We start from the raw sequence: 27201 nt of genomic DNA, 5'->3' as shown, positions 1-27201 counted from the left end.
ATCCTACATGAATTCTATTTAATTAATTTATCCAATTAGGAATAGACATTTAATCATACACTGACTCTTGCAGATTCAGGAATCACGCATGAGCACAAACTCACACACACACGGCAGCCACAAGGACTGCCCATGCGTGCGAGCTGCAGCCCACGCAGCAAGGCCCACGCATCCGTGGCCTTGGCGCGCGCTGGGCTTGTGGCGTGCGTGCTTGCTGGGCGACGGCCTGGCTTCGTGCTGGGCCTTCGTCCGGCAGGCCTCGTCCGATGCTAATTCGTACGATACGCTTCCGATTAAATTTCCATTTCCGGAATCTATTTCCGATACGAACAATATTTAATATTTCCGATTCCGGAATTAATTTCCGTTTCGAACAAATATTTAATATTTCCGTTTCCGGAATTATTTTCCGATTCCGGCAATATTTCCGATTCTGACAATATTTCCGTTTCCGGCAATATTTCCGATTCTGGTAATATTTCCATTTCCAATAATATTTTCCGATACGTACCATGTTTCCGTTTCCGGCAACATCTACGACTTGGATAATATTCATATTTCCGATACGATCCATATTTCCGTTTCCGGCAATATCATCGTTTCCGGAGTATTCATTTCTTGCCTGTGACGATCTTAGCTCCCACTGAAACCAAGATCCGTCGGTTCCGAATATTCATAGATGGAGTATTTAATGCCATTAAATACTTGATCCGTTTACGTACTATTTGTGTGACCCTACGGGTTCAGTCAAGAGTAAGCTGTGGATTAATATCATTAATTCCACTTGAACTGAAGCGGCCTCTAGCTAGGCATTCAGCTCACTTGATCTCACTGAATTATTAACTTGTTAATTAATACTGAACCGCATTTATTAGACTTAACATAGAATGCATACTTGGACCAAGGGCATTATTTCCTTCACAATAGAACAAAATTAGGGAAAACGAGTACACATTATCTAACCTGAAATGCATTTGATAGGTGGCTCAAATAGTATTAGTTTTTGTTTCATGATCATTTTGGAAAACACTTCACTTATTCAAATCACATTACTTAGAAAACATCGTTTGATAAAAGCATCACAATTCATTTGAGATTCATTTCACGCTTTCACGAAGTCATTATCATTCAAATAATAGTTTAGAATACGAAATAACCACATATTATAATTTCCTCACATCACTTCCAAATTCACAATTCATTAAAGGTTAGTTCCATGACTCATCACTCATCTAATTATTTTCATATTCTTGATCACTTCTTATCATCCTTTATCTGACACTTATTCATAATGACAGCCCATATATTTCTCCAAATGTAACCATTTTCAAACCATGAAATATGCCACAAAGTAAAAATCATAATATATACATTCTTAACTCAATGTAACACTCATTGCCATAACATTTCCAAGTTTTGCTTCGCAATATTCTTATAGACATAATTCCAATACATAGGTTCATTATGTTCCAATATACACATGGTATCATTTCACTCACAAAACTAACATGGCTCTAATAGGTAGTATACACTCACTAATAACATTTTATGTTCGGGGAAAGCGAATACGAATTATGGTCATCATGACCGACTGACTCTAAACTATGGGGGTCGTCACCCTCCTACTAACAAATATTCTTGCAAGACTAAACAGGACGGCAGCTGCAAGTATCGAACTTGCCTGCAAGACGGCAGCTACGAGAATTTAACTCGCCTGCAAGACAACAGCTACGAGCATTTCACTCGCCTGCAAGACGGCAGCTACGAGCATTTCACTCGCCTGCAAGACGAATGCTTATCACTATCGCATGTGAGCATCACGCCACCCATACACAGCTAAGTCCCCATACATAATTACTTTGATGCTAATCTATATAATTTCGTATCTCAAAACTTAAGTTTCATTCCCTCAATCATGTATCAGCTTCTTTCTCAATTCTACATATCTTGTCACAATCGCCTTTGATTCAATTAACTGAATTCATGAATTTTAGTTACCATACACATAGAAAATTCACATAAATTTTACCTTGAGTTAGACTCATTAGATATTTCTCTATTTACCATTCGTCAACTTATGACAAACCGAACTCCATATTAAGACAATTCTCTGTTCGAGTTTAATGTAACTCCTAACCTAGCTTGCTAGTATATTATTTCACAATAACAAAAATACCATTACCTTCTAAACATTAATTATATTGTAGTATGATTCCATGTTATAGTACTCAAACTGCAATAATTATTTAATCCTAATTATTAAGTTTAACTAGGTGAGCTTAGTGTGCCTGAAATGAGTCTTTATAAAACAATTAACAACTTTTCATTTATATTAAAACAATCTTTACTAAATCAAAACCATTTTTATTATCTATAAGGTTAACTATTAATTTCTTATAGATTAACTAGTTTTAAAACACTTTAACTTAATTCTAATTATATAAAAAAAAAACATCATTTCATTATTAAAACTCTTTTTAGAACTTGTAAAATATTCCTTTGTTTTTGCAAGCTACTGTCGTTTAAAGAACTTAAAACAAATTTGAAAACATCTTTAGCTTCAATCGTTCCAGCTCTGAAGTTCATTTAAAACGCCTTATTGTTGTTTAAAACTAGCTTACATTCCATATTCCACAATTTAAATAATAGCATACGACTTTTATCGGAATCCCAAATAAAGGTGAGTTGGTAGATATAATCGTAAACTCTTCTCGAAATGATTCCTTAGAAACTCGTCTCTTAAACACTTTATGGACTCAAGTGAAATTGATGACTTTGTGAGTTTTATCTTTACCTAGATTAACCATTAACACCCTAGATTGTATTTAAATTTTTTTTATATGATTCTTGACCTCATGGATTCATTTTCCTACTCCATGATCAATCATAACAATAATTCATTCACAAATTCAACTCTCAATAGATTCAACTCCTAGAAAACACATTCTTAGCTCAATCACCACTCACAAGCAATTGCAAATTCAAAACCGTTTCATTTCATCAGTCAATAAATGAAATCAATAATCATTTCATTAAATCAGTAGAAAATCAACAAGTTTCATAAGTTGATTTGCAAATCCCAATTTAAAACATACATTCAGATAACGCGTAATATTGCTAATGATTTGTCATAATCCACAAAAATTATAATTTAAAATACCGAAGACGGTTAGACAATGTGTACCTTGAATTCCAAAGTCCAATAGCTCTAAGATCTATACACTTGATCATCAATCCCCGCTTAACTTCACAACTCTATTTTCCTTAATCATTTCTTCAATAGCCTACCTCTACAAGCAAGGGCACGAATTAATAATCTATTCACTTGAATCGTATTGAGTCTAAGGTAATATTTCTTTGATCTCTTCCTACTAAACCTTTCGAAATCTCATTCTAACTACCCATGGACTTTAATTGAATTCCTTTTTGAACCTTGAATGCTTTTAGAAAACTTAGTTTAGGATCAATATGGAGTACATTCTCCTTAAAGAAATGAACTTGGACATGATAATGATTAAGATCATAATTATATTACCTATTTAACTAGGTCGAACTAGAAACACATTTGAATTTCCTTTAGAAACTCTTAGTTAATATCCAAATCCATTTAAAATTACCATAGAGTTAAGTCTTATGTAGGAAAACAAAACAAATTTGTCAAACAAGGGTTGTGACCTAGCGTTATAGCATTCGATATTGTAAAATAATGTTTACTAGCTTGAAAAGATTTAAGAAAAGAAACCATGGTTACATTTTCTTTCAAGAAACTAGTTAGGAAATAGATTGGAATTAGATAATCGAAAGAACCAAAATCATTTCCTTCCTAATCAATAATTCTTACATTAAGAAAGTAATACATCAAAGTTTTATAAGATATCATAATTAAATCTTTCGATAAAAAAAAAATAGATAAACTAATTTGGAATAGAATCATATTCAATTAAATATAGTTCGATAATATTTAATTTGTGTATTTGTAAGTAAGATTAAATCAAAAATAATTAATATGGAAATCTTAATAACATCATCACTTAGAAGACTCTTCCAGAACCTATAATAGCTCGAATTGCCCAATTAAAATTCGAAATTAACTAATTAATTAACTAAAATCTAACCTTACATCATCCAACTCATAATCAGTTATATAGCTATGTAAATTGAATTGGTAAACTAAAATAGAGAGACTAGAATCTTGGTATAGAATTATACCCTCAAGAAGTTAAGCAATGATTGAACAAAAGAAGCAACAATCAACAACAATAGAAGCAGCAACCACGCCGGCATGGAGCAGGGCCGCGGCGGCTCAGGTGAGCGGAGAGGCAGGGCCGAAGAGAGGGCAGGGAGATCGGGAAACACATTCCAACACCAAGAACAACACACCACCAACACAACAACGACAACGTCGGAGGAGTGGTCGTCGCATCACAACAAGAGGAGAGAGAAATCAATTAGTTAGGGTTTGTGATTTGGGGGTTTTAAATTACTAAATTTAATTAATGGATTGAAATGAAAAGGGCTGAAGATATTACCACATAAATGGAGTAGCAGTAGAGATGACACGCAAGGTCACGACAACCGTCGGAAGCGGCGACGGCGGCAGGCGACGGAGCAAGACGAGGGAGGAGAGGAGATAGAAGCCCAGAAACAACAACACAACAACACACACATCACCAGAAGCACACCAGCGAGGGAGAATGGAGTGCGACGGAGGCGGTGGTGGTGCGCGAAGCTCGACAGAGAGAGAGGAGTGTCGAAGGTGTGGAGAGAGAAAATGAGAGTTGAGAGTTGAGAAGTTTCCTGATTTATTGAGAATAAGAGGATCCAAAAATTTGAGTGGAAATGGTTGTGTTTATAAATTATGAATGAAAATTTAAATTATTTGGTTCATTTTACAAAAGGCTTAAATATATATTAACTCCCAATTTATCTAAGTAAGATTATATATATATATATATATATATATATATATATATATATATATATATATATATATATATATATACATATGTATTTCCAAACTAACTTAAAAATACATTTATTTAGGGATAATAACTTAGCAAAAATATTATTCATTCTTAAGACAAAATCTTTAATTTCAATTATCATTCGATTTAAATGATTTTCTTCGGAGTAACAAAATCTCAAATCTTCAAACGAATTTTATTCCATAAATTATCTCGAGGCTAAACTCGGAAATCAATTCGAAGACTATCTTAAATATAATATTAAAAAAAAAAAATCAACTTCATTCACCAATTTAATCAAATTTCAAGATCTTGAGCTCGAATTAGGTTTAAGAGAAATTATAATAACATGTTTAAGACGATAGTTTCCCTTGATATCATATTAATAGCTGCTTGGAAATCAGGGCTATTACATTATACCTCCCTTAAAATAAGTTTCGACCTCGAAACTTTATAACGTACAACTTTAAATCGTTTGAATAGAATTTATCCTTTTAAAGTCGATCTTTGAAATCATAGGGTATCAAGATGTATGATAAATGTGTTTAGATATTTCGAAATCAAACTTAAAACCATAAAAACAGCACTAGATAGAAAGACTCGGTAGCTCTAGATAGATTGGAGTTAAATGGGTACTGAATATGTGCAGCAACGATAGGATTGAAGATAGAAATACTTGACCATATTATAGAGAAAGAATTTAGAGTAGGCTTATATAGAAATGAGTTATATACCATTTTCTCGATCAAAATTTTCCAGAGTAGTAGAATTGTTGACGCTTTGAATAAGTCAAATGGAAAGAAGCCATTAAAGAAATAAAGGAACCATGTAGAGATACTAGGATTGAAATCGGACTTATGGTAGAAACACAACTTCTATTAAGAATACTTGAATGGAAGGTACTTTATATAAGTAGTTCAGCCACAATATACAAACAAATTTTGGAAGTACTCGGTTGAAACCTTAAATACTCTTTGAAATGGATTTTTGTTTCAAAAGTTCAAATAGGAATCTTAGAGTTACTGTTAAAATAATAAGAAGTTTATAAGGATCGTTACCTCTATTAGTTATACTATTCCCCAAGTACAATATTCATCTTGTACGTTCGAGACTTTAATTCCCCAAATTCGACACATATGTACTTGATTTTCAATCCTAATAGTTCAAATAAGCGACTAACGGAACCACAATTACATATCAAGTAAAGAAACAATTAAACAAGTAAATAAATCAAACTCTAATCCCCGATCATGATCCCAATACATTACTAATATCTAACTCACGCTATAATTTAAATCCTAAATCCTCAATATTTCATAATCTTAATGGAATATCTCGAGATCCTTGAATCAAAATCCTTAGATTAGAAATTTCAAAACATGACTCCTCTTAGTTATAATAATTCTCACACCCTTTTTGATATATTTCCACCACAATAATATGATTCCAAACTTTTTCTCCTAATACTCTATAAATAGCACTTCGCTATCATTTACTCGATTTCCTATACTTAACTTCCTAAGTAAATATTTTCTTCTCTGAATTGATTTAAGCGCTTCAGACTCTCAAATTACAATTTTAATTTTTCTTAACTCAATTCTTATCACCCATTTCAATTCCTCAAATACCAAGCATAAATTCTTATGTACTGTTTTGTAATGCTCCATAATCGTGACTAAATTAAGCCAAAATAGAGTTACCACACATATACCTCAACCAATTACTTACTGAAACTAACTCCTATTCCAAAATTCAAAATAATTTCATAACCATAGTACGATCATTATATGCTTGTAGTTAGTTACTCTAATCCTAGAGATTTATTCATATCTCCATACCATGATACGAATTCTTAAATCCAACTTGGTTTTCCAACTCATATTCTTGATCTTTAAACAACCTCATAGTTCCAAATCGATTTCCAAAACTTCAATGTAATTATAATTTATCACCCAAAACAAATCATGTATTCCCCTAAACCTTTAATAACATATTTCTTTACTCAAACGTCGTGATTTGATGATCACAACGACCCCAAAATCAACCTTGGCTCTGATACCACCTGTAATAGCCCGCCCTTAACAAGCGGCTTTCTTATCCCACTTAGTCTTAAGTTAAGAAAAATTTAACTCAAATGTATTGCTTAATTACAACCCAAACCATAAACGAATCCATAACTATAAATTAAACTCTTAAGAGGAATAATATAACACATTACTAAACTCGAAACAGAAGAAGTCACACTTAGAGAATTTATAACCCCGCCTTGACATACTAGGGAACTTGGAGATCTCTAGGCACCTTCAACATGGACTTAGACTCGATTCCTGTTACCTGCAAAATATCTTAACCCTGCCCCCACCAGGACAGGTTCAATAGAACAAAATCAGGGAAAACGAGTACACATTATCTAACCTGAAATGCATTTGATAGGTGGCTCAAATAGTATTAGTTTTTGTTTCATGATCATTTTGGAAAACACTTCACTTATTCAAATCACATTACTTAGAAAACATCGTTTAATAAAAGCATCATAATTCATTTGAGAATCATTTCACGCTTTCACGAAGTCATTATCATTCAAATAATAGTTTAGAATACGAAATAACCACATATTATAATTTCCTCACATCACTTCCAAATTCACAATCCATTAAAGGTTAGTTCCATGACTCATCACTCATCTAATTATTTTCATATTCTTGATCACTTCTTATCATCCTTTATCTGACACTTATTCATAATGACAGCCCATATATTTCTCCAAATGTAACCATTTTCAAACCATGAAATATGCAACAAAGTAAAAATCATAATATATACATTCTTAACTCAATGTAACACTCATTGCCATAACATTTCCAAGTTTTGCTTCCCTCAATATTCTTATAGACATAATTCCAATACATAGGTTCATTATGTTCCAATATACACATGGTATCATTTCACTCACAAAACCAACATGGCTCTAATAGGTAGTATACACTCACTAATAACATTTTATGTTCGGGGAAAGCGAATACGAATTATGGTCATCATGACTGACTGACTCTAAACTATGGGGGTCGTCACCCTCCTACTAACAAATATTCTTGCAAGACTAAACAGGACGGCAGCTGCAAGTATCGAACTTGCCTGCAAGACGGCAGCTACGAGAATTTAACTCGCCTGCAAGACAACAGCTACGAGCATTTCACTCGCCTGCAAGACGGCAGCTACGAGCATTTCACTCGCCTGCAAGACGAATGCTTATCACTATCGCATGTGAGCATCACGCCACCCATACACAGCTAAGTCCGCAGACATAATTACTTTGATGCTAATCTATATAATTTCGTTTCTCAAAACTTAAGTTTCATTCCCTCAATCATGTATCAGCTTCTTTCTCAATTCTACATATCTTGTCACAATCACCTTTGATTCAATTAACTGAATTCATGAATTTTAGTTACCATACACATAGAAAATTCACATAAATTTTACCTTGAGTTAGACTCATTAGATATTTCTCTATTTACCATTCGTCAACTTATGACAAACCGAACTCCATATTAAGACAATTCTCTGTTCGAGTTTAATGTAACTCCTAACCTAGCTTGCTAGTATATTATTTCACAATAACAAAAATACCATTACCTTCTAAACATTAATTATATTGTAGTATGATTCCATGTTATAGTACTCAAACTGCAATAATTATTTAATCCTAATTATTAAGTTTAACTAGGTGAGCTTAGTGTGCCTGAAATGAGTCTTTATAAAACAATTAACAACTTTTCATTTATATTAAAACAATCTTTACTAAATCAAAACCATTTTTATTATCTATAAGGTTAACTATTAATTTCTTATAGATTAACTAGTTTTAAAACACTTTAACTTAATTCTAATTATATAAAAAAAAACATCACTTGGCTTCCCCTAAGAGTGTGTTTATCACTTGGCTTGCACTGTGGAACAGACTTCCCACCAGAGATAGGCTGCTAGCTTGGAAGATTGTCACTGCTAACAGTTGTCCACTTTGCTCAACCATGCCTGAATCTACTGGTCACCTATTTTTTGAGTGCTCATATTCTGCTGCTGTGTGGGGAAAGATCCTTCAACAGTTGCAGTTTCACAGAAATCCTGCTCCATTTGATCAGGAACTTGCTTGGATATTGAAAGCTACTAAAAGAACTGGTGATAGATATAAATTGCTGTTGATGTTCTTCTCTGAAAGTGTTTATGGCATTTGGCTTCAGAGAAATGAGATGGTGTTTAACCAACAATGCAGAAGCCCTGCTGATTTAGTGCATGATATCCAGTTTAGGGTGGCTTGTAGGGCCACTGACAGTCAGAAGCTGCTATGCTGAGTTTGTGTTAGAGGTGTCCTTTTTTGCTAGTGTTTAGCTTTGTGCTTGTTGTTTTTTTGGTGTTCTGGTGGCTTGTGCCTAACACTGTGCTAGTTCTTTTACTAGCCCTCTCCTTTTGGTAATAAAATAACTTTATTTGCCAAAAAAAAAAAAACATCATTTCATTATTAAAACTCTTTTTAGAACTTGTAAAATATTCCTTTGTTTTTGCAAGCTACTGTCGTTTAAAGTACTTAAAACAAATTTGAAAACATCTTTAGCTTCAATCGTTCCAGCTCTGAAGTTCATTTAAAACGCCTTATTGTTGTTTAAAACTAGCTTACATTCCATATTCCACAATTTAAATAATAGCATACGACTTTTATCGGAATCCCAAATAAAGGTGAGTTGGTAGATATAATCGTAAACTCTTCTCGAAATGATTCCTTAGAAACTCGTCTCTTAAACACTTTATGGACTCAAGTGAAATTGATGACTTTGTGAGTTTTATCTTTACCTAGATTAACCATTAACACCCTAGATTGTATTTAAATTTTTTTTATATGATTCTTGACCTCATGGATTCATTTTCCTACTCCATGATCAATCATAACAATAATTCATTCACAAATTCAACTCTCAATAGATTCAACTCCTAGAAAACACATTCTTAGCTCAATCACCACTCACAAGCAATTGCAAATTCAAAACCGTTTCATTTCATCAGTCAATGAATGAAATCAATAATCATTTCATTAAATCAGTAGAAAATCAACAAGTTTCATAAGTTCATTTGCAAATCCCAATTTAAAACATACATTCAGATAACGCGTAATATTGCTAATGATTTGTCATAATCCACAAAAATTATAATTTAAAATACCGAAGATGGTTAGACAATGTGTACCTTGAATTCCAAAGTCCAATAGCTCTAAGATCTATACACTTGATCATCAATCCCCGCTTAACTTCACAACTCTATTTTCCTTAATCATTTCTTCAATAGCCTACCTCTACAAGCAAGGGCACGAATTAATAATCTATTCACTTGAATCGTATTGAGTCTAAGGTAATATTTCTTTGATCTCTTCCTACTAAACCTTTCGAAATCTCATTCTAACTACCCATGGACTTTAATTGAATTCCTTTTTGAACCTTGAATGCTTTTAGAAAACTTAGTTTAGGATCAATATGGAGTACATTCTCCTTAAAGAAATGAACTTGGACATGATAATGATTAAGATCATAATTATATTACCTATTTAACTAGGTCGAACTAGAAACACATTTGAATTTCCTTTAGAAACTCTTAGTTAATATCCAAATCCATTTAAAATTACCATAGAGTTAAGTCTTATTTAAGAAAACAAAACAAATTTGTCAAACAAGGGTTGTGACATAGCGTTATAGCATTCGATATTATAAAATAATGTTTACTAGCTTGAAAAGATTTAAGAAAAGAAACCATGGTTACATTTTCTTTCAAGAAACTAGTTAGGAAATATATTGGAATTAGATAATCGAAAGAACCAAAATCATTTCCTTCCTAATCAATAATTCTTACATTAAGAAAGTAATACATCAAAGTTTTATAAGATATCATAATTAAATCTTTCGATAAAAAAAAATAGATAAACTAATTTGGAATAGAATCATATTCAATTAAATATAGTTCGATAATATTTAATTTGTATATTTGTAAGTAAGATTAAATCAAAAATAATTAATATGGAAATCTTAATAACATCATCACTTAGAAGACTCTTCCAGAACCTATAATAACTCGAATTGCCCAATTAAAATTCGAAATTAACTAATTAATTAACTAAAATCTAACCTTACATCATCCAACTCATAATCAGTTATATAGCTATGTAAATTGAATTGGTAAACTAAAATAGAGAGACTAGAATCTTGGTATAGAATTATACCCTCAAGAAGTTAAGCAATGATTGAACAAAAGAAGCAACAATCAACAACAATAGAAGCAGCAACCACGCCGGCAGGGAGCAGGGCCGCGGCGGCTCAGGTGAGCGGAGAGGCAGGGCCGAAGAGAGGGCAGGGAGATCGGGAAACACATTCCAACACCAAGAACAACACACCACCAACACAACAACGACAACGTCGGAGGAGTGGTCGTCGCATCACAACAAGAGGAGAGAGAAATCAATTAGTTAGGGTTTGTGATTTGGGGGTTTTAAATTACTAAATTTAATTAATTGATTGAAATGAAAAGGGCTGAAGATATTACCACATAAATGGAGTAGCAATAGAGATGACACGCAAGGTCACGACAACCGTCGGAAGCGGCGACGGCGGCAGGCGACGGAGCAAGACGAGGGAGGAGAGGAGATAGAAGCCCAGAATCAACAACACAACAACACACACATCACCAGAAGCACACCGGCGAGGGAGAATGGAGTGCGACGGAGGCGGTGGTGGTGCGCGAAGCTCGACAGAGAGAGAGGAGTGTCGAAGGTGTGGAGAGAGAAAATGAGAGTTGAGAGTTGAGAAGTTTCCTGATTCATTGAGAATAAGAGGATCCAAAAATTTGAGTGGAAATGGTTGTGTTTATAAATTATGAATGAAAATTTAAATTATTTGTTCATTTTACAAAAGGCTTAAATATATATTAACTCCCAATTTATCTAAGTAGGATTATATATATATATATATATATATATATATATATATATATATATATATATATATATATTTCCAAACTAACCTAAAAATACATTTATTTAGGGATAATAACTTAGCAAAAATATTATTCATTCTTAAGACAAAATCTTTAATTTCAATTATCATTCGATTTAAATGATTTTCTTCGGAGTAACAAAATCTCAAATCTTCAAACGAATTTTATTCCATAAATTATCTCGAGGCTAAACTCGGAAATCAATTCGAAGACTATCTTAAATATAATATTAAAAAAAAATTCAACTTCATTCACCAATTTAATCAAATTTCAAGATCTTTAGCTCGAATTAGGTTTAAGAGAAATTATAATAACATGTTTAAGACGATAGTTTCCCTTGATATCATATTAATAGCTTCTTGGAAATCAGGGCTATTACACGCGAGACCCTCGTTAAGACTTAGTTTCAACCAAGCTAGGTCACAGATGCATTCTGTCTACCAATACTTTGATTGTCTTCTTGCTCAGACTCAATCAAAGTGGGGGCTAACTATAGACACCTACATTTGTCCCTAGGCCCGACACGGTGTGTTCGATGATGAAACCAAACACCACTTGACTAAGCTTTCCTAAGTATGCGACGAACGATCCGTGACTGACTGATAATCCCATAAACCACATTTCCATTTTTAGAAACTGTTATTTATAGTAACTTCTATGCTTAAAACGCTGCTTAAAATAGTAACCATGTAAGATAAAATATCTAAGTGTTTGAATCGCCTTACTATTCACCATTGGGTAAGGACTAAGAGTTGCAGTCCAACTCATGTTCCTAAAGGATAGAAAAAAGTGATAAGATTCGGTAAAAAACCGATAAGACTGGAATAGTGAAGTAAAACACCAGCGCTGGAAAATTCCAGCGCTGGCAGAGTGAGCGTCACAAAATTCCAGCGCTCAAACCATAAGCGCTGAATAATTCTAGCGTTGCAGTTTGCTTCTAATACAATCACGCAAAAAGATAGAATTATCCAGGTGTCACCAGAACAAATCTGGCGCACAAATGTCCAGCGCTAGAAATAACCAGCGCTTCTGATCCAAGCGCTGGAATTTTCTAGCGCTCAGAAAATCTCAATTGGAAAATTCTCATTCCGAAATTTTATCTTATTCTGTCCTATTTTACTATAAATAGGGCCTCTGAAAACCGGAAAATAACAACAATTCTAACCCTAAACCCTTAAGCTTGAGTATTGACCGAAGCTTTCTAAGTCCCAATTCGTATGTCTGCCGCTTTAACACACTGTTAAGCAGACTTTGCCCGCACGACCGCCTGCTCACCGAATACTGTCGAAGTGCTGTTGAAATTTAAACACAAATCCTTAAGCCTAAAATACTCAAAACTCTGGAAGAATCGTGCCCCATAACCAGTCAGTCGTCGAAAAGTTCTAAAACCTGACGGAAAGCTAGCAAAGTCAAGTGGTAGGTGTTCCTGAGAACCTTAGTAAAGCCTACGCTTTGCTGTAACGTGAATTATATTTTTATTGCTTTCCCCGCCATATAATTTTGCTAACTTTAATCTGTTATATTGCCCACGCCTAAAATCAGATAATACTTGGACAAACCGATTTATTATTAAGCTCCTCAAATCAACCTAAATCATTTTTTGACATCGGTTTAGTAATATTTGTGCATTAAAATCAATCCAGAGAATCATGTCCCATCATCATCACAATTGAACTAGTAATGGGCTAACGTTGGGCACTCCTCGTATTAGTAAACGTCCTCCAAACTCTCAATCTCCGCTTCGTTGGATGTACGTTGAGGGATCTCCACACCAGGGATCACAAGGGAATCTATGGTCGTCGTGAATCACACATGTTTGCACTCCAGGCATGTCACGATAATCGGATTTTGTCAGTTTTATAAAACTGAATGGCGACTCCTAAAGACTATTAAAAAGAGGCTAACGCCCACAGTTAGTCCCTATTTACTTAATATGTTTGCCACATCCAGAAGAGGGAATTTTCGACCCCCTCACACTTGGAAAATCCCAATTTTAGATGCATGTATACAACAAGAATTACATTATTGTATACTTATTTTGTCTTGAAGTAATTTAAATGTTTGTGCATATATTTAACTTTTTTTTAAAAGTTCACATGCAACGCACGTACATTTAACTTGTATTTTGAAAATATGAGGGTATTTGGTGCTTTCCGCGAAATCTCGAAGTATTTCATAAAAAATCGTTTATTATAAATTATTTGATATTGTCATGATAAAGGGTTACGTACTCTCTCCGTATTTTAAAAAGAGATACACTTTCCTTAAACGGCTGTATTTTGAAAAAAGATACACTTTCCTTTTTTGGCATAACTTGGTCCCCACTTCCAATTATATTAATATTTCTCTATTTTTTGTGGTCCCCATATTTACTCACATCATCTTTTTACTATAATAAATAATTCATCTACTATCCCACTTTCATCTTATTTTAATAAATTTAATTTACTCTCCTAAAACTATGTATTTGTCAAAGTGTATATGTTTTTAAAATAAGGATTTTTTGGATAAAACCACCTTTTAAAGTTCAACTTTTTGAAAAAACCACCTTATATGTTTTTTTTTAAAAAACCACCTTTTATGTTCAAAGTTTTAGAATTCACCACCAAATTCTAACGTCTGTTAATTGCGCCGTCTGTGGGGCCCACATCCAACGGCCATATTGATTTTCCCTCCTCTTTTTCTTTCTTCTTCTTCCTTTTAAGCTGAACCTCCATGGTTATACTCCACCCTCAAAAAATTCTCAAAAATTCTCAAAAATTCGCAAATACATCTTCCAAATTATCAAGTACAATTCATCAACAATCCAATTTCGGCGCTTTCCCCCAAAAATCAACATGGTTCGCGTGATTAAACAGGTTAATTGAAATTAGGGTTCATAAATTGTTGAATTTGGGGGTTTTGCAATTTGGGGAATTTAACTCAATTGATTGTTGCAGGTTGATGGTCCACGAGAGTATTGTTATTGCGGAGCTCCTGTGGCAAGGCTGACTTCTTGGACCCACGAAAATCCGGGTCGAAAATTCATTGGTTGCAAATTCTATGATCGAGAAACCGATACACGGAGATGCTCGTATTTTTGGTGGACTGATTTGGAAAGCACTTTCTGGCAGAGGGATGTAATAAGGAATCTGTTGTTGGAGAAAAGATTGATGCAAATTGAGATGAATGACATGAAAAAAAAACTTGATGAGTTGAGCTACCCGAAAAGGTGGATCACGAACGATCCGGAAAAGCACATTCGTAACGGAGGAGCAGATCAAAGTTTGTTATTCGTGGCTTGCCTAATGTTTGTAGTTATTGTATTTGGTGTTGTGATTTTAGTCAAGTAGTTTTTTAATTATTGGTGTTGTTAGTGATCCGAATATAGGATGGTATCATTGAATGATTTAGTGTAACGATGGTCGAATTGATTGCGTTTAATTGATGGATGGAAATGTAATATCGTTGGAATCAATGAATGAATATGTTCGTCTTACCGTTCCGTTTTAATAGGAGTAATGAAGAGGCAAATAAGTTGTTACAATTGTCGTAAATCTTTTCATTTTTATGTTCTTTTAGGTCTAAACTCCGTCAACTCAAAACTTTCCAAATTGGGTATGGCCTCTCCTAATCCTGTCAATTATTTGACACTGAAATAATGGTTGAAAAGAAATGATCAATCTTGAAAGAATCGTAAACGAAGAAAGATTTAGTCATTGCAACTCGAGAATGAGTTGAATTGAACAATTAAAAGTGAACTATTCCGGACATAAGTCAACTTAAGTCAACTTTTGTTAACTTAAGTCAACTTTTGTTAACTTAAGTCAACTTTAAGTCAACAATTAAAAGAGGAATGTAGCATTATGAACATGTTACAGTTAGCAACCTAAGCAACAACTTACCAACCAAAGTTGACTGATCAAAGTTGACTGAACAAAGTCAACCTAAGTCAACTTTGGCTGTGTTGCCAATTCAGAACTTGCAACAATTGTACCAACATCAACAACTGAAGTACAATATGTGCAGCAAGAAGAACAACCATAGCAGCAAGAAGAACAACACCAGCAGCAATAAGAACAACACCAGCAGCAAGAACAAATACAATACCAGCAGCAATCACCACCAATACCAGAAGCAAGAACAATTATACCAGGAACAAGAACTTAAAAACAAGATTACCAAGGCATTAATTTGATTAATTGTCATAATACTAAGTCAAAATTAGCAAAATTATCACCATTTGTTTTGTTGTTCTGAAAATAGCAAAATTACACTTCAAGGCATTGTTTCCAAATGCTAGAAACTACAAGCTACAAACTACAAATCAGAAGTAATGTTCCTCCTCACTGGCATTTTAGGCCTAGGTTGTTGTGGCTGAGTTTGGGACTGGTGTTGATGAGTTTGGGACTGTTGTGTTTGGGTTACTTGGGATTGGGGCTGACTTGAAGATCCTGCACATGCAGCTGCAGCTACAGCAGCCTTAAGTACCCTTTCTTCCTTCTTTCTTCTCTGTTCAGCAACCCATGGAGTGTTGGATGTTGGCCTACCACCCTGCCCTTTGTAAGCTGGTTGATCAGGTGCACCATCCTTCTTGCAAGTTGTTCTGTTGTGACCTAGTCCACCACACTTCCCACACTTGTTTTGTTTTTTTGGTCTTTTAGGGTGCTCAACCTTGGTATGTTGGTCTCCCTTGGCCTTCTTTCCTTTCCCTTGTTTCTCCCCTGCTTCCAGTCTCCTCTTGTTTGCCTTTGGCCTGCCAGGTTGTACCTTGTATCTAGGTGGTGCTGGTGCAGGAACATCCACCTTCTCCCAAAACTTAGCACCAGGCATTGGTTTCACTGGCTTTTCATAAGCTTTTAGGTAGTTCTCCATGCTGTAATACTCATGCACATAATCATCTGGATTAGCTCTTTTGTCCATGATGCAGGAGTATGCATGCACACAGGGGATACCTGTTAGATCCCAGTGGAAGCAAGAGCATGTCCTATTAGCCAAATCAACAGTGACTTGGTCACTGCCTAATTCCACCTCATATTGGTCATCCCTACTCTGTTGCACAATACACCCCCTGCTGTACTTCTCCAAGCCATCAAACACTGTGCCTATGTATGGCATCAGTTTCCTTCCTTTCATCTTCTTAGCAGCCTCCCATTTGTCGTTGTTCCTTTTCATCATGTACCTCCTCATCCATTCCATCTGAGTTAGAATTGGTTTGTCCCTTGCATCTTTGATGACTGCATTAAAAGTCTCACAAAAGTTGTTCAACAACATGTTTGACTTCACATCAGTCAAGAAGGCCCACCTAGACCAATGTGTTGGTTGGATGTCATCTAGGTAGCACCAAGCATCCTCATCAAGGAATCTGATGGACTCCATTGCAATTTCAAAGTCCATCTACAACAAAAACATTACCAACTCATTAAAAACAAGCAATAATCGGGAACGAGTCTGACTCTTAAAAAGTATGACTTTAAGTGAAAACCAACTCGGGAACGAGTCCAACTCTTAAAAAGTGTAACTTAAAAAAGTTTGACATTACCAACTTATTAAAACAAGCAATAATAGGGAACGAGTCCGACTCTTAAAAAGTTTGACTTTAAGTGAAAACCAACTCGGAAACGAGTCCAACTCTTAAAAAGTGTAACTTAAAAAAGTTTGACATTACCAACTCATTAAAAACAAGTAATAATAGGGAACGAGTCCGACTCTTAAAAAGTTTGACTTTAAGTGAAACCAACTCGGGAACGATTCCAACCCTAAAGTTTAATCATCTGCACAGATCAACTAATCTGCACAGATCAACTAATCTGCACAGATCAACTAATCTGCACAGATCAACTAATCTGCACAGATCCTTTGATCTGTATAGAACAACTGGCCTGCATATATCATCTGATCTGTACAGATCAGTTCAGATCAACTGATCTGTACAGTTTAACTGATCTGCACATATCATACGATATGCACAGATCAATTGATCTGCATAAATCATTTGATCTGTACAGATCAGCTGATATTCACATATCAAAGGATCTATAGAGACCAGCTGATCTGCATAAACTGATCTATACAGATCAGCTGATCTGCACATATCATCTAGTCTGAACTAAGTGTGTACAAATGCCAGTGAAATTAGACACTTACAAATGTTATAGCTCTAGCTGCATCCCAAAACAAGTCCTTAAACAAAGTTCTAGTGAAATTGAGCTTAAAGTTTGCCCATATGTACCTAACACGGAATCTGTTGTTGGCTTGTGGAGTCACTGTCCTGATTGCTTCAAGCAAACCCTACACCATTGTTTAAGTCAGTGTGTGCACCTTAATGAACAAGTAAAACAAGAAATATAAGCAACAAAATCAAATGAAATTACCTTTTGTATGTCACACATAAAAGTCAAGCCAACACCATTGCTTCCACCATCAAAATCCCTCATAAACAAATCAATAAACCAACACCATGTCTCTGTGTTTTCTATCTCCACAGTTGCCCATGCAATGGGGAAGATATTATTATTCCCATCCTTCCCAACAGCTACCAATATCTGACCTGGATATGCACCCTTCAAGTGACAGCCATCCAATCCAACAATTGGCCTACAACCATTCCTAAACCCATTCATCAAAGGTTCCAGACAGCAGTACATCCTCAAGAACAGGGGCTTCTCAGGCCCAAAACTGCTGTCAACCAACACCAAACAACTACTGCCAGGGTTATGTTTCAAGAATGCTTTGGCATATTCCCACACTCTTCCATACTGCTCTGCTGATGACCCATATAGAGCCAACTTTGCTCTAGCCCTTGCCAACCAAGCAGTGGAATAAGTTATCTTAACACCTAATTCAAGCATCACCCTTTCCATGAACTTTTTCAGCTTCCAGTGAGGATCTGATCTCCAAGTCTCCAAGTATCTCTCACATAAGTAATCAGACTTCACAGTTTTGTTCACAGTAGTCCTAACACATGTATGCCTCAGATTCATTGTCCTAATCTGCAGATAATCAGTTTGTGGCAACATCCTCATATGGATTTTGAAAGGGCATTTGTTTGGACATGCACAATTAGGTTTCCTACCCCTGCTGCTGTCCCAAGGACACCCACACCTATTCCTACACTACACAGTTATCCTCTGTTGCTCATTGTGAAGGAAGTAGAAATTGTACTTGTTCTCAGCAGCATGTGCCCTTAGTGCCTTCCTAACCACTACAGCAGATGAAAATATCTGCCCAATCTTCAACTGGATCTTCCTTTTGAAGTCCACTACAGGGTTGAAAGTACAATAATCATCCTCAAAATCATCATCAGATCCACCAACACTTTTTAGCTCATCACTGTCCCAATGAAGCTCCTCTTGGTTATTCACCTCAAGCTCCTCAAGATCTCTCAAATTCCTTTGAACACCTTCATCTCCAATGTTAGCATTCCCCCCAATACTATGTCTTAGCTGCCTAAACAGATCATCACTAACTTTGGTCTGCAAAAACAAGGACTCATCATCATCTAAGCCTATCTCTTCCTCACCTGCAACCCAATCTATGTCCAAATCAGACAGATCTGAACTAGATGACCCTTCAAACAACCTTTTCTTACTTGTTCTCTTCTCCTTTTTCTTACCACCCACTTCAGTATGCCCTTTCTCCCCTTTTTTCTTCCTCTGTGCAACACTCTTAACTTTTGGAGTCTTCTGGGGTGTGTTGTCAGTATTTTCAGTGTGGAGTTGTGGGGAAGGCTGTGTATCTGCAGCTGGAGATGGTGGTGGAGATTGATGGGGAGATGGTTGTGGTGATGGTTCCCTGTTGGATAGGCTAGCTAACCACTCATCTTCACTCAACACAACAGCAGCTTCTGCCCAATTGGAGGAAGAAGAACCCACTCCACTGTTTCTAATGCTCCTCCTAGCAGACAATTTCACTCTCCCCCCTATACCACTGAAATCAAACCCTATGTTTTGGCTGCTGCAACCCTCATCTTCACTCAACCTTGCTCTATACTGTGAATGATTTGGGTGGGCTGATTTCAGTAAGGAAGAGATATTGGGTTGGGCTGATTTGTGTGTGGTGGGTTCACTTGGGTGGGCAGTTTGGGAAGGAGGTCTGAATGGGTTGATCAGATTGGTTCTAGGCCTGCTTTCCCCTCTTAAAATGTCTGAAAACCCGGGAAGTTTGGTTCTATACAACGGAGTTACAGGAAGTGGTGGTAATTGGGGTCGCTCAAATGTTGCTAAGGTTAAAATCTCAACATACCCATGTATGTCCTTAGTCTGTAAAACTCCTAAAATGTCCTCTTCATTGCTAATTTCAACCTTCCCAATGGTTAATGACCGCCCGTTCATCCGGTAAAACATCCTCACATCCGATGGTATAGGTAGATTAGAGACTTTGAACCCCTCGATTACAATCTGTCTAAGCCCACTCACTCTCTTGTTTTGAATACAAACATATGGTTTTAAGTAAACACAACCCCCCACATACTCCACAATGTGCCTGCCTTTAAACGTTGAGTCCCTAAATTCCCCACCTAATTTAATCCAAAGATCAGCAAACCCATCCTCATACAAGTGTGCCATTTTGCTGAAAATCCGTAAAATAAAGCCAAAATTAAATTAACAATAATCACCAAACAAAAAACAGAAACACGAAACGAGGTTCAACACGACACACGAAACCCGAACATATTATCAGACCCGGAAACAAACACGTAACACAAACAACTAAACACCTTCAATGTTGGATAATAAGGGGCAAATTAAATCAATGTACAACAATCCAATTACAAACTAATTTCATTGTTTATTCATACAAAAACACCCAATTATATTTTAGTCAACCAAAATCAATTTTAACAAATCAATTTTTTAGGGTTCATAATCAACAACACCAGAAATTTTTTACTAATTAATTACCAAATTCGAGATTAGGGTTATTGTTTAATACTTTAATCGTGCTTTCCCCACAAATTACAACACACACATGGGGTTTTTGGTCCCCCCCTTGTGACGTCCAAGAAGATCCTTTTGGTCCCCAACCTTGGCTTTTTCTTGTACTTTGTTGCAGAAACAGACAATGATGGAAGAGAGAGAGATTCGAAACTGGTGGTTGAGGACAAAAGTACAGAGAATAATTCAGGGGAAGAGTGAAAGAGGAAGCAGAAGATGGTTGAGAAGATGAAGAGCGCAGTAAATGAGAAGAGAGAGAGGGTGACGAGTGAAATTGGAGGGAAGTTAATTTTTGGTCGTTGGATGTGGGCCCCACAGACGGCGCAATTAACAGACGTTTGAATTTGGTGGTGAATTCTAAAACTTTGAACATAAAAGGTGATTTTTTAAAAGAAAAAACATATAAGGTGGTTTTTTCAAAAAATTGAACTTTAAAAGGTGGTTTTATCCAAAAAAATCCTTAAAATAAAGAGGGACGTAATTAGTGCAAAAGTCAAAGCATGACCGATGAAATTTTTTTTGGTGCGTATGAGCCACAAGGGCAATATAAATTACAAGTGGGGGTGGGGGGATTCGAACCTGAGACCTATTGTACACAGGCCCTCAGCCTTAACCACTAGGCCAAGACATCATTGGTAGCATGACCGATGAAATGATATTGAAGTAATCATCTCCCAACTAAATAGTTCCTAGGTTATAAATTCTACAATATAGAAGTATGATCTTTCATTTTCATCTGAAAGACAGAAAGAGAATCCATGAAAACTACAAGTATATATAAATAAATGGGACCATTACCAACTAACTTAAGTTTGTGAAGGTGGGTTCATAACTTTCGGCCAGCCGACTTTTTCCATAGTCGGCATTTCCCATTCCTGAATTTGATTACTACGTGCAGATCTGTCCTCTCTAATTTTAACCTTCATTTCCTTTTCCAATTAAATTCTCTCTCCTCCTCTCTCAAGACTCCAAAAAGTGGCAACCTTTGTTGTGTTCTTTCCCCCCTTGCACTGAAGCTGTTTGATCATTTGCTTCTGAGAAAGAAGGTCAAAAAAAGGCTTAATGCTATCTGGGTTTTCGTTGTCTCCACTGAAAATGTAAGATTTTGTTGCAATTAATTGTTTTCTTTTTGCAAATTTGGAAACTTTTTATGGTTTTGCTTGGTGGGGTTTTGAATTTTGCAGTTAATTTTGATGATGATCGTATGATCATGTTATACCAATCTTTTTGGTGATCATCTTAGGTTTTCTATTATTCAGATTGAAATTAGCATGGATCGTAATTGAGCTAGTTTTGCAGTTTCATGGGTTTGATCCCACGTGGAATTTGTGTTTGATTTACAGTTATATTGACAATTTTCCAATAATTTGCACGAAGGATGTTCTTTGGTGATTTGTATCTCAGTTCGTAAGCTTTGTATCTCTTATTGTTTATTTAAGACCATGCTGTATTGGAAAGGAACTGTATCAACCGATAGATAATGAGTTTGAGATTTAAATTAATGGTGTATAATTTGATTTCTGCTAATTTTTTTCTTGGTTCTTTAGAGCATGAGCTTCAGCTTTCCACCGGCGTCACTAAATACGACTTGGGACTATTAGCGCTTCAACTGTTTTTGCCTTGTATCCTGTGTTCTGCATATAATTTGGTAATCTGCTGGGATTTGGGCAGAATGTTTCGGTTGTCATCAGAATCACAAAAACACAGTAGGTCATTCAGGACGGTGTTGGCATCAGCACTTCTTGAATGGGTGCTCATTGTTATGCTGCTTGTTTATGGGTTATTTGGATACTTGATTACAAAATTTGCACGTTATTGCGAATTGCCCCTCCCTTGTTTGTTATGTTCAAGGATTGATCACATTCTGGGAAGCGAAAAGGTTGGATTTTATCGGGATATGATATGTGGAAATCACAAGTTGGAAATCTCATCCATGGTCTACTGTCATTTTCATGAGAAGCTTGTTGATGTTCGCGGGATGTGTGAAAGCTGCCTCTTCTCTTTTGCTACAAAAGACAAATCCAATTCTGAAACATACAGGTTATTAGTTGGTAAGTTGGGAGGAGAAGATCTTAGTGGCTCTGATGATGACCCTGTAGATAATGATCATAAGACGAAGGGCTTGAATATGAAGCATTGCTGTTGTTGCAATGAGTTGTGGACCTCAAGACGTCATGCCCAAATATTGCTTCAGACTAAGTCGATGGGGTGTGATGACACCGATCTTGATTTTCCTTTGAGCCGGGAAATTAGCCAAGATCTCATCAACTTGAATAAGGAAGCTAAGTCATTGCAACCATCCGCTGATACTGGAAGGAAAGCCGAGGATTCTTTGGATCAATTTGGTTACACGGAACTGAATGTCACCTCTGATGCTGAATCAGATATTCAGATGTCGGATGCTGAAGACAATAGACCATTGATTTCTAATGATCCGCTAAGAGATATAATATTAGATTCTACACGGATGCAACCCTTTGTTGTTGTATCTGAAGATGAATTTCCTTGTGACAAGCCAGTTGATCTGAGAACATCATCTTCTGAACCCTTAGAAGCATCAAACCTGGTGCAATCCGAAATCAATTATCCCCGTGATGGTGCATCATTAGCACCACCTGCTTCTGGTATTGGACATGGGTTGGAAGAACTGAATTGGCAAGAGATTAGTGTTAATCTTGATGCATCTTCATCAACAGACCCGACACCTTTCAGTAAAGCGTCAGAGTCACCAAACGATCGGAATGCCTTCATAAGTTCATTAGATGAATGTAAGTGCACAATTTTTCTCTCATGTTTTTCCAATGATTACCCCTTAGTACGGTGTTTTTCTTTCAGTGATTTCATACTTGATGGTTTTTGCCATGCTACTTTGATATTAATGCCATTTGTTTCATGTATAAGCTCATCAATGCGTCATTTTTCCTGTGAAAATTTCAGGAGAAAATAATTTGCAGAACTAAAAGTGAATAAAAACCTTTTGTTGCCTTATTTTTGGATCTCTGTGACTATGTTCAGTTCATATTTATTTTGAATAAACTTGAGTTCCTGTTATTTTTTAAGGTTTTAAGATTTTTGCCTAAATTTATTTCCTGGCCAAGAGTTTGAATATGCAGGATACAGTTTGTTACAATCAGAGGATAATGAACACTTAATCTGATAAGAGGGAGCATATTATTTTTGTCTGCTTGACTTTGGCTTGTCAGTTTAGCTCTCCAGTTGTTCTTGACTTGGGTTTGAACCTTGTTGTCTGTGTCTTGCAGCAAATGTTGAAGATGAAATTGTGAAGGAAAAAGTGGATGCCAATGACTCGAAGAACTTGGATAATAAAGAACCTCGAGTTGTGCAAACATTAGTGCATGGAAGTGACAGAATAGAGATGTTGGAGAGCTTGCAAACACATCTTAACAGTTCGAAGGCGACATCTGAACACAAGGATGGTGACTTGGAAAAGCCAAATCATTTGGATCTTGGTGATGCTTATCAGCTAGCTATTACCAGCAATGGAAAGCAGTTGTCTGGCAAGCTGGCTGAACAGCTGGCTGGAAAGGATTCACCAAAAATAAGTGCAGATTTAAAGCTTTTGCTCTCACAATTGTCACGTGGATCCGAGTTTCTCTCCAGTGATATATTGAGCCCTAGGGTGTCTAGGAATCCTGATGAGTTCAAGGCCTATAATTCATCTACCTCTATTGGGGTGAAAATTCTTCAAAAGAGGCTCTCACTTGAGAGAAATGATTCTAAGACCTCCCTGGATAGAAATGAGTCTGGAGTTGGGTCTTTGGACTTCAGTACTGTTAGTGATATTGAAGGAGAAAGCGAACTTGATCGATTTAAACGGCAGCTTGAGCAAGATAAGAAGTTATTAACTGCTTTGCTGAAGGAATTGGAGGAAGAAAGGAATGCTTCTGCTATTGCAGCAAATGAAACAATGGCAATGATCACAAGACTACAGGAAGAGAAAGCTGCCCTACAAATGGAAGCCTCACATGACTTAAGGATGATGGAAGAGCAAGCTGAATATGACATGGAAGCCTTAGATAAGTATAATGACCTTGTGACAGAGAAGGAGAAAGAAATTCAAGATTTAGAAGCAGAGGTGGAGTATTACCGGACCAAATATCCAAATGAGTCTTTCTTGGAAAATGTTGGGGAGTCAGCTTCAAATCCATGTTTAAGTGACAGTGAGAAAACTAGAGATGCTCCTAACAATTGTAATGCCTTCGATGAAAACAGTAAGAGTAATTCACAAGATCAATTGTTACTAATTGAAGATGAAAGGAAATATATTTCAGAGTCTCTAATTAATCTGGAGAAAAAGCTAAGCGCTTTATGCTGCACAAGAGCATACTCAGACTTGACGAATAGTGATCAATCAAAACAGCAAAGGAAGGATTCATATGATCCAAAGTTGGCTGGAGAGGGTCAAATGAAGAGAAAAACTGACGAGAATGGTTTAGTATTAGATAATGATATCATCATTCCCTCAGGAAGCCATCAGACTCTAGTTGGACATGTTCATTCTTTTAAAAAGTCCAAATCTGCTGGAGCTGAACAGGGAGCAGTGATGGTTAAGGAAGCTAATATTGTAGCTCTTGTTAATGAGGTATCCAGTCTAAGTGAGAGATTACAAGCACTTGAAGCTGATCGATGCTTCATTGAGCGTTCTATCGACACACTTAAAAATGGGGAGGAGGGTTTAATACAGGAGATTGCCTCTCACCTCCGAGAATTAAGGATGGTTGGGATCAGAAGATATGTTAAATTTAACCCACTAGAAAGGTTAGCTCTCTATTAACATTCTTTCTTTCATCTATTATGAATTTATGATTGTCTTCTTATAAATTGTTAGGTTGTGAGTTCCATGATAATCTTGTATCTTCACTGAAAACGGAAACTTGTATAGATGTGTTCTCCCACAGCTATTTATCTATGTGACAATGTGTTGGTATTATATGCTGCTTGGTGCTTATCCTCTGCAAGACTGCATCTAGCTGTCCGAATTCTGTTTTTAGAGAACTCTGAAATCAGAAAGAGGGGGTTGTGAATGAATTAGGAAGATGTATTACTCGGACTCTTCATAAGTTCATTTCACATAAACCCATGTTGGATCCTCGACACTCATACATGGGTAGGACACTTCAACACTTCATTTTAAATCAAATTCGTGGAGAATTTTCACAAAATAGATGAGTCGTACACTTATAGGACATAAATCCGAGTAACATAGCTTGCAAACATCTTTTAAGTATCTTTTTATTTCTTCTTTCCGCTGATGCATACTCCTGTTTAGAGTTAAGGAAAGGCAATGACCCTTCTGTTTTTTTTTGTTTTTTTTTTTGAGACATTCTGTATACTGTATAGTGTATATAGTATGTGTGACTACTAATGATGGAAGGAGTAAGTATTTGTCTCACAAGAATTGTTTGCAAGTATGTTGAAACGGGCACTGAAGTACTATCATCTTGTATCTTTCAGGTAATCGTGGCGTAGGTTCTACTATGCTCATCTGATCTGATCGATAAAAACATTGTATCGCACAAGTAAACCCAGTTTTTTCGTGGTTCAGAAATGGTTGATATCAGTTGTTCACTCCTGACTCCCAGGTCGTATATACTTACTTCAATTTGAAGATTGAAAATTTCATCTCGCCACTGATTTAGTTGTACATAGCTTGTTTTCCGGTTTTTTTTTTTTAATTTCGTGTTATCGGTCTTTTTGTAATTTTGATGATAGTATGATTCATATTCTTGTTATTAGATTTTAGAGTTGAAAGAGAAGATAGAGGCTGTTGTATACTTTCATTGTTCAAATTGTGGGTGTAAATTAAGCAAAATACATAAAAAGGTTAATTGCTTTGCCACCCTTGTATATCAACTACGAAGTGTATTAAGAATATTCAGAGAGTTGTTTGCTGATTTCTCATCAGTCAACAAAAGTACAGACCCATATTTTCTGACTGATGTCTGTATGCTACATGCCTAATTTGTGATTATTTTTAACTCCGTATTAATAAAAATTAAATTATGAAAATTGAATATCTGATAAGTACACTTAAAGATGGATGAATCTAACGATCTCCACATGAGAGAATGTATTTTCTTATAAATTAACGTATAAATACTGTTTGCTACACCATGAACTATGGCGTACAAGCTTTTGTCATTCCTCTTCATTTCATTTTGTTTTCTTTGAGAAATCGTGGCTTGACCTCTTGGTGTTGTGCTGGATATAGTTGTACGGACACAATGAATGGAGGTACTTGTTTGTGATCTGGCTCTGCATAATTAAGG

General features: G+C 35.9%; 2 protein-coding genes across 2 annotated transcripts; one reads left to right on the top strand and one right to left on the bottom strand.

Annotated features, from left to right (window-relative positions):
* Nucleotides 1–16295: 16295 nt before the first annotated feature.
* On the bottom strand, nt 16296–19000 carry LOC110775335 (uncharacterized). The gene is made up of 3 exons (XM_021979947.2): nt 18350–19000; nt 18123–18266; nt 16296–17372 (listed from the first exon to the last, which is right to left on the bottom strand). Exons 1-3 carry the CDS (start codon nt 18998–19000, stop codon nt 16296–16298), a joined length of 1872 nt encoding a protein of 623 aa, XP_021835639.2.
* Nucleotides 19001–21644: 2644 nt separating this feature from the next.
* Nucleotides 21645–26826, top strand: LOC110775334 (myosin-binding protein 1). The gene is made up of 4 exons (XM_021979946.2): nt 21645–22008; nt 22459–23679; nt 24172–25690; nt 26387–26826. Exons 2-4 carry the CDS (start codon nt 22584–22586, stop codon nt 26388–26390), a joined length of 2619 nt encoding a protein of 872 aa, XP_021835638.1. The 5' UTR covers nt 21645–22008; nt 22459–22583; the 3' UTR covers nt 26391–26826.
* Nucleotides 26827–27201: the final 375 nt, after the last annotated feature.

This window comes from Spinacia oleracea, chromosome 4, assembly GCF_020520425.1.
Source record: "Spinacia oleracea cultivar Varoflay chromosome 4, BTI_SOV_V1, whole genome shotgun sequence".
Lineage (NCBI taxonomy): Eukaryota > Viridiplantae > Streptophyta > Magnoliopsida > Caryophyllales > Amaranthaceae > Spinacia > Spinacia oleracea.
Note: the sequence above shows the minus strand (reverse complement) of the source record. Positions and strands in the feature narration are given on the sequence as shown.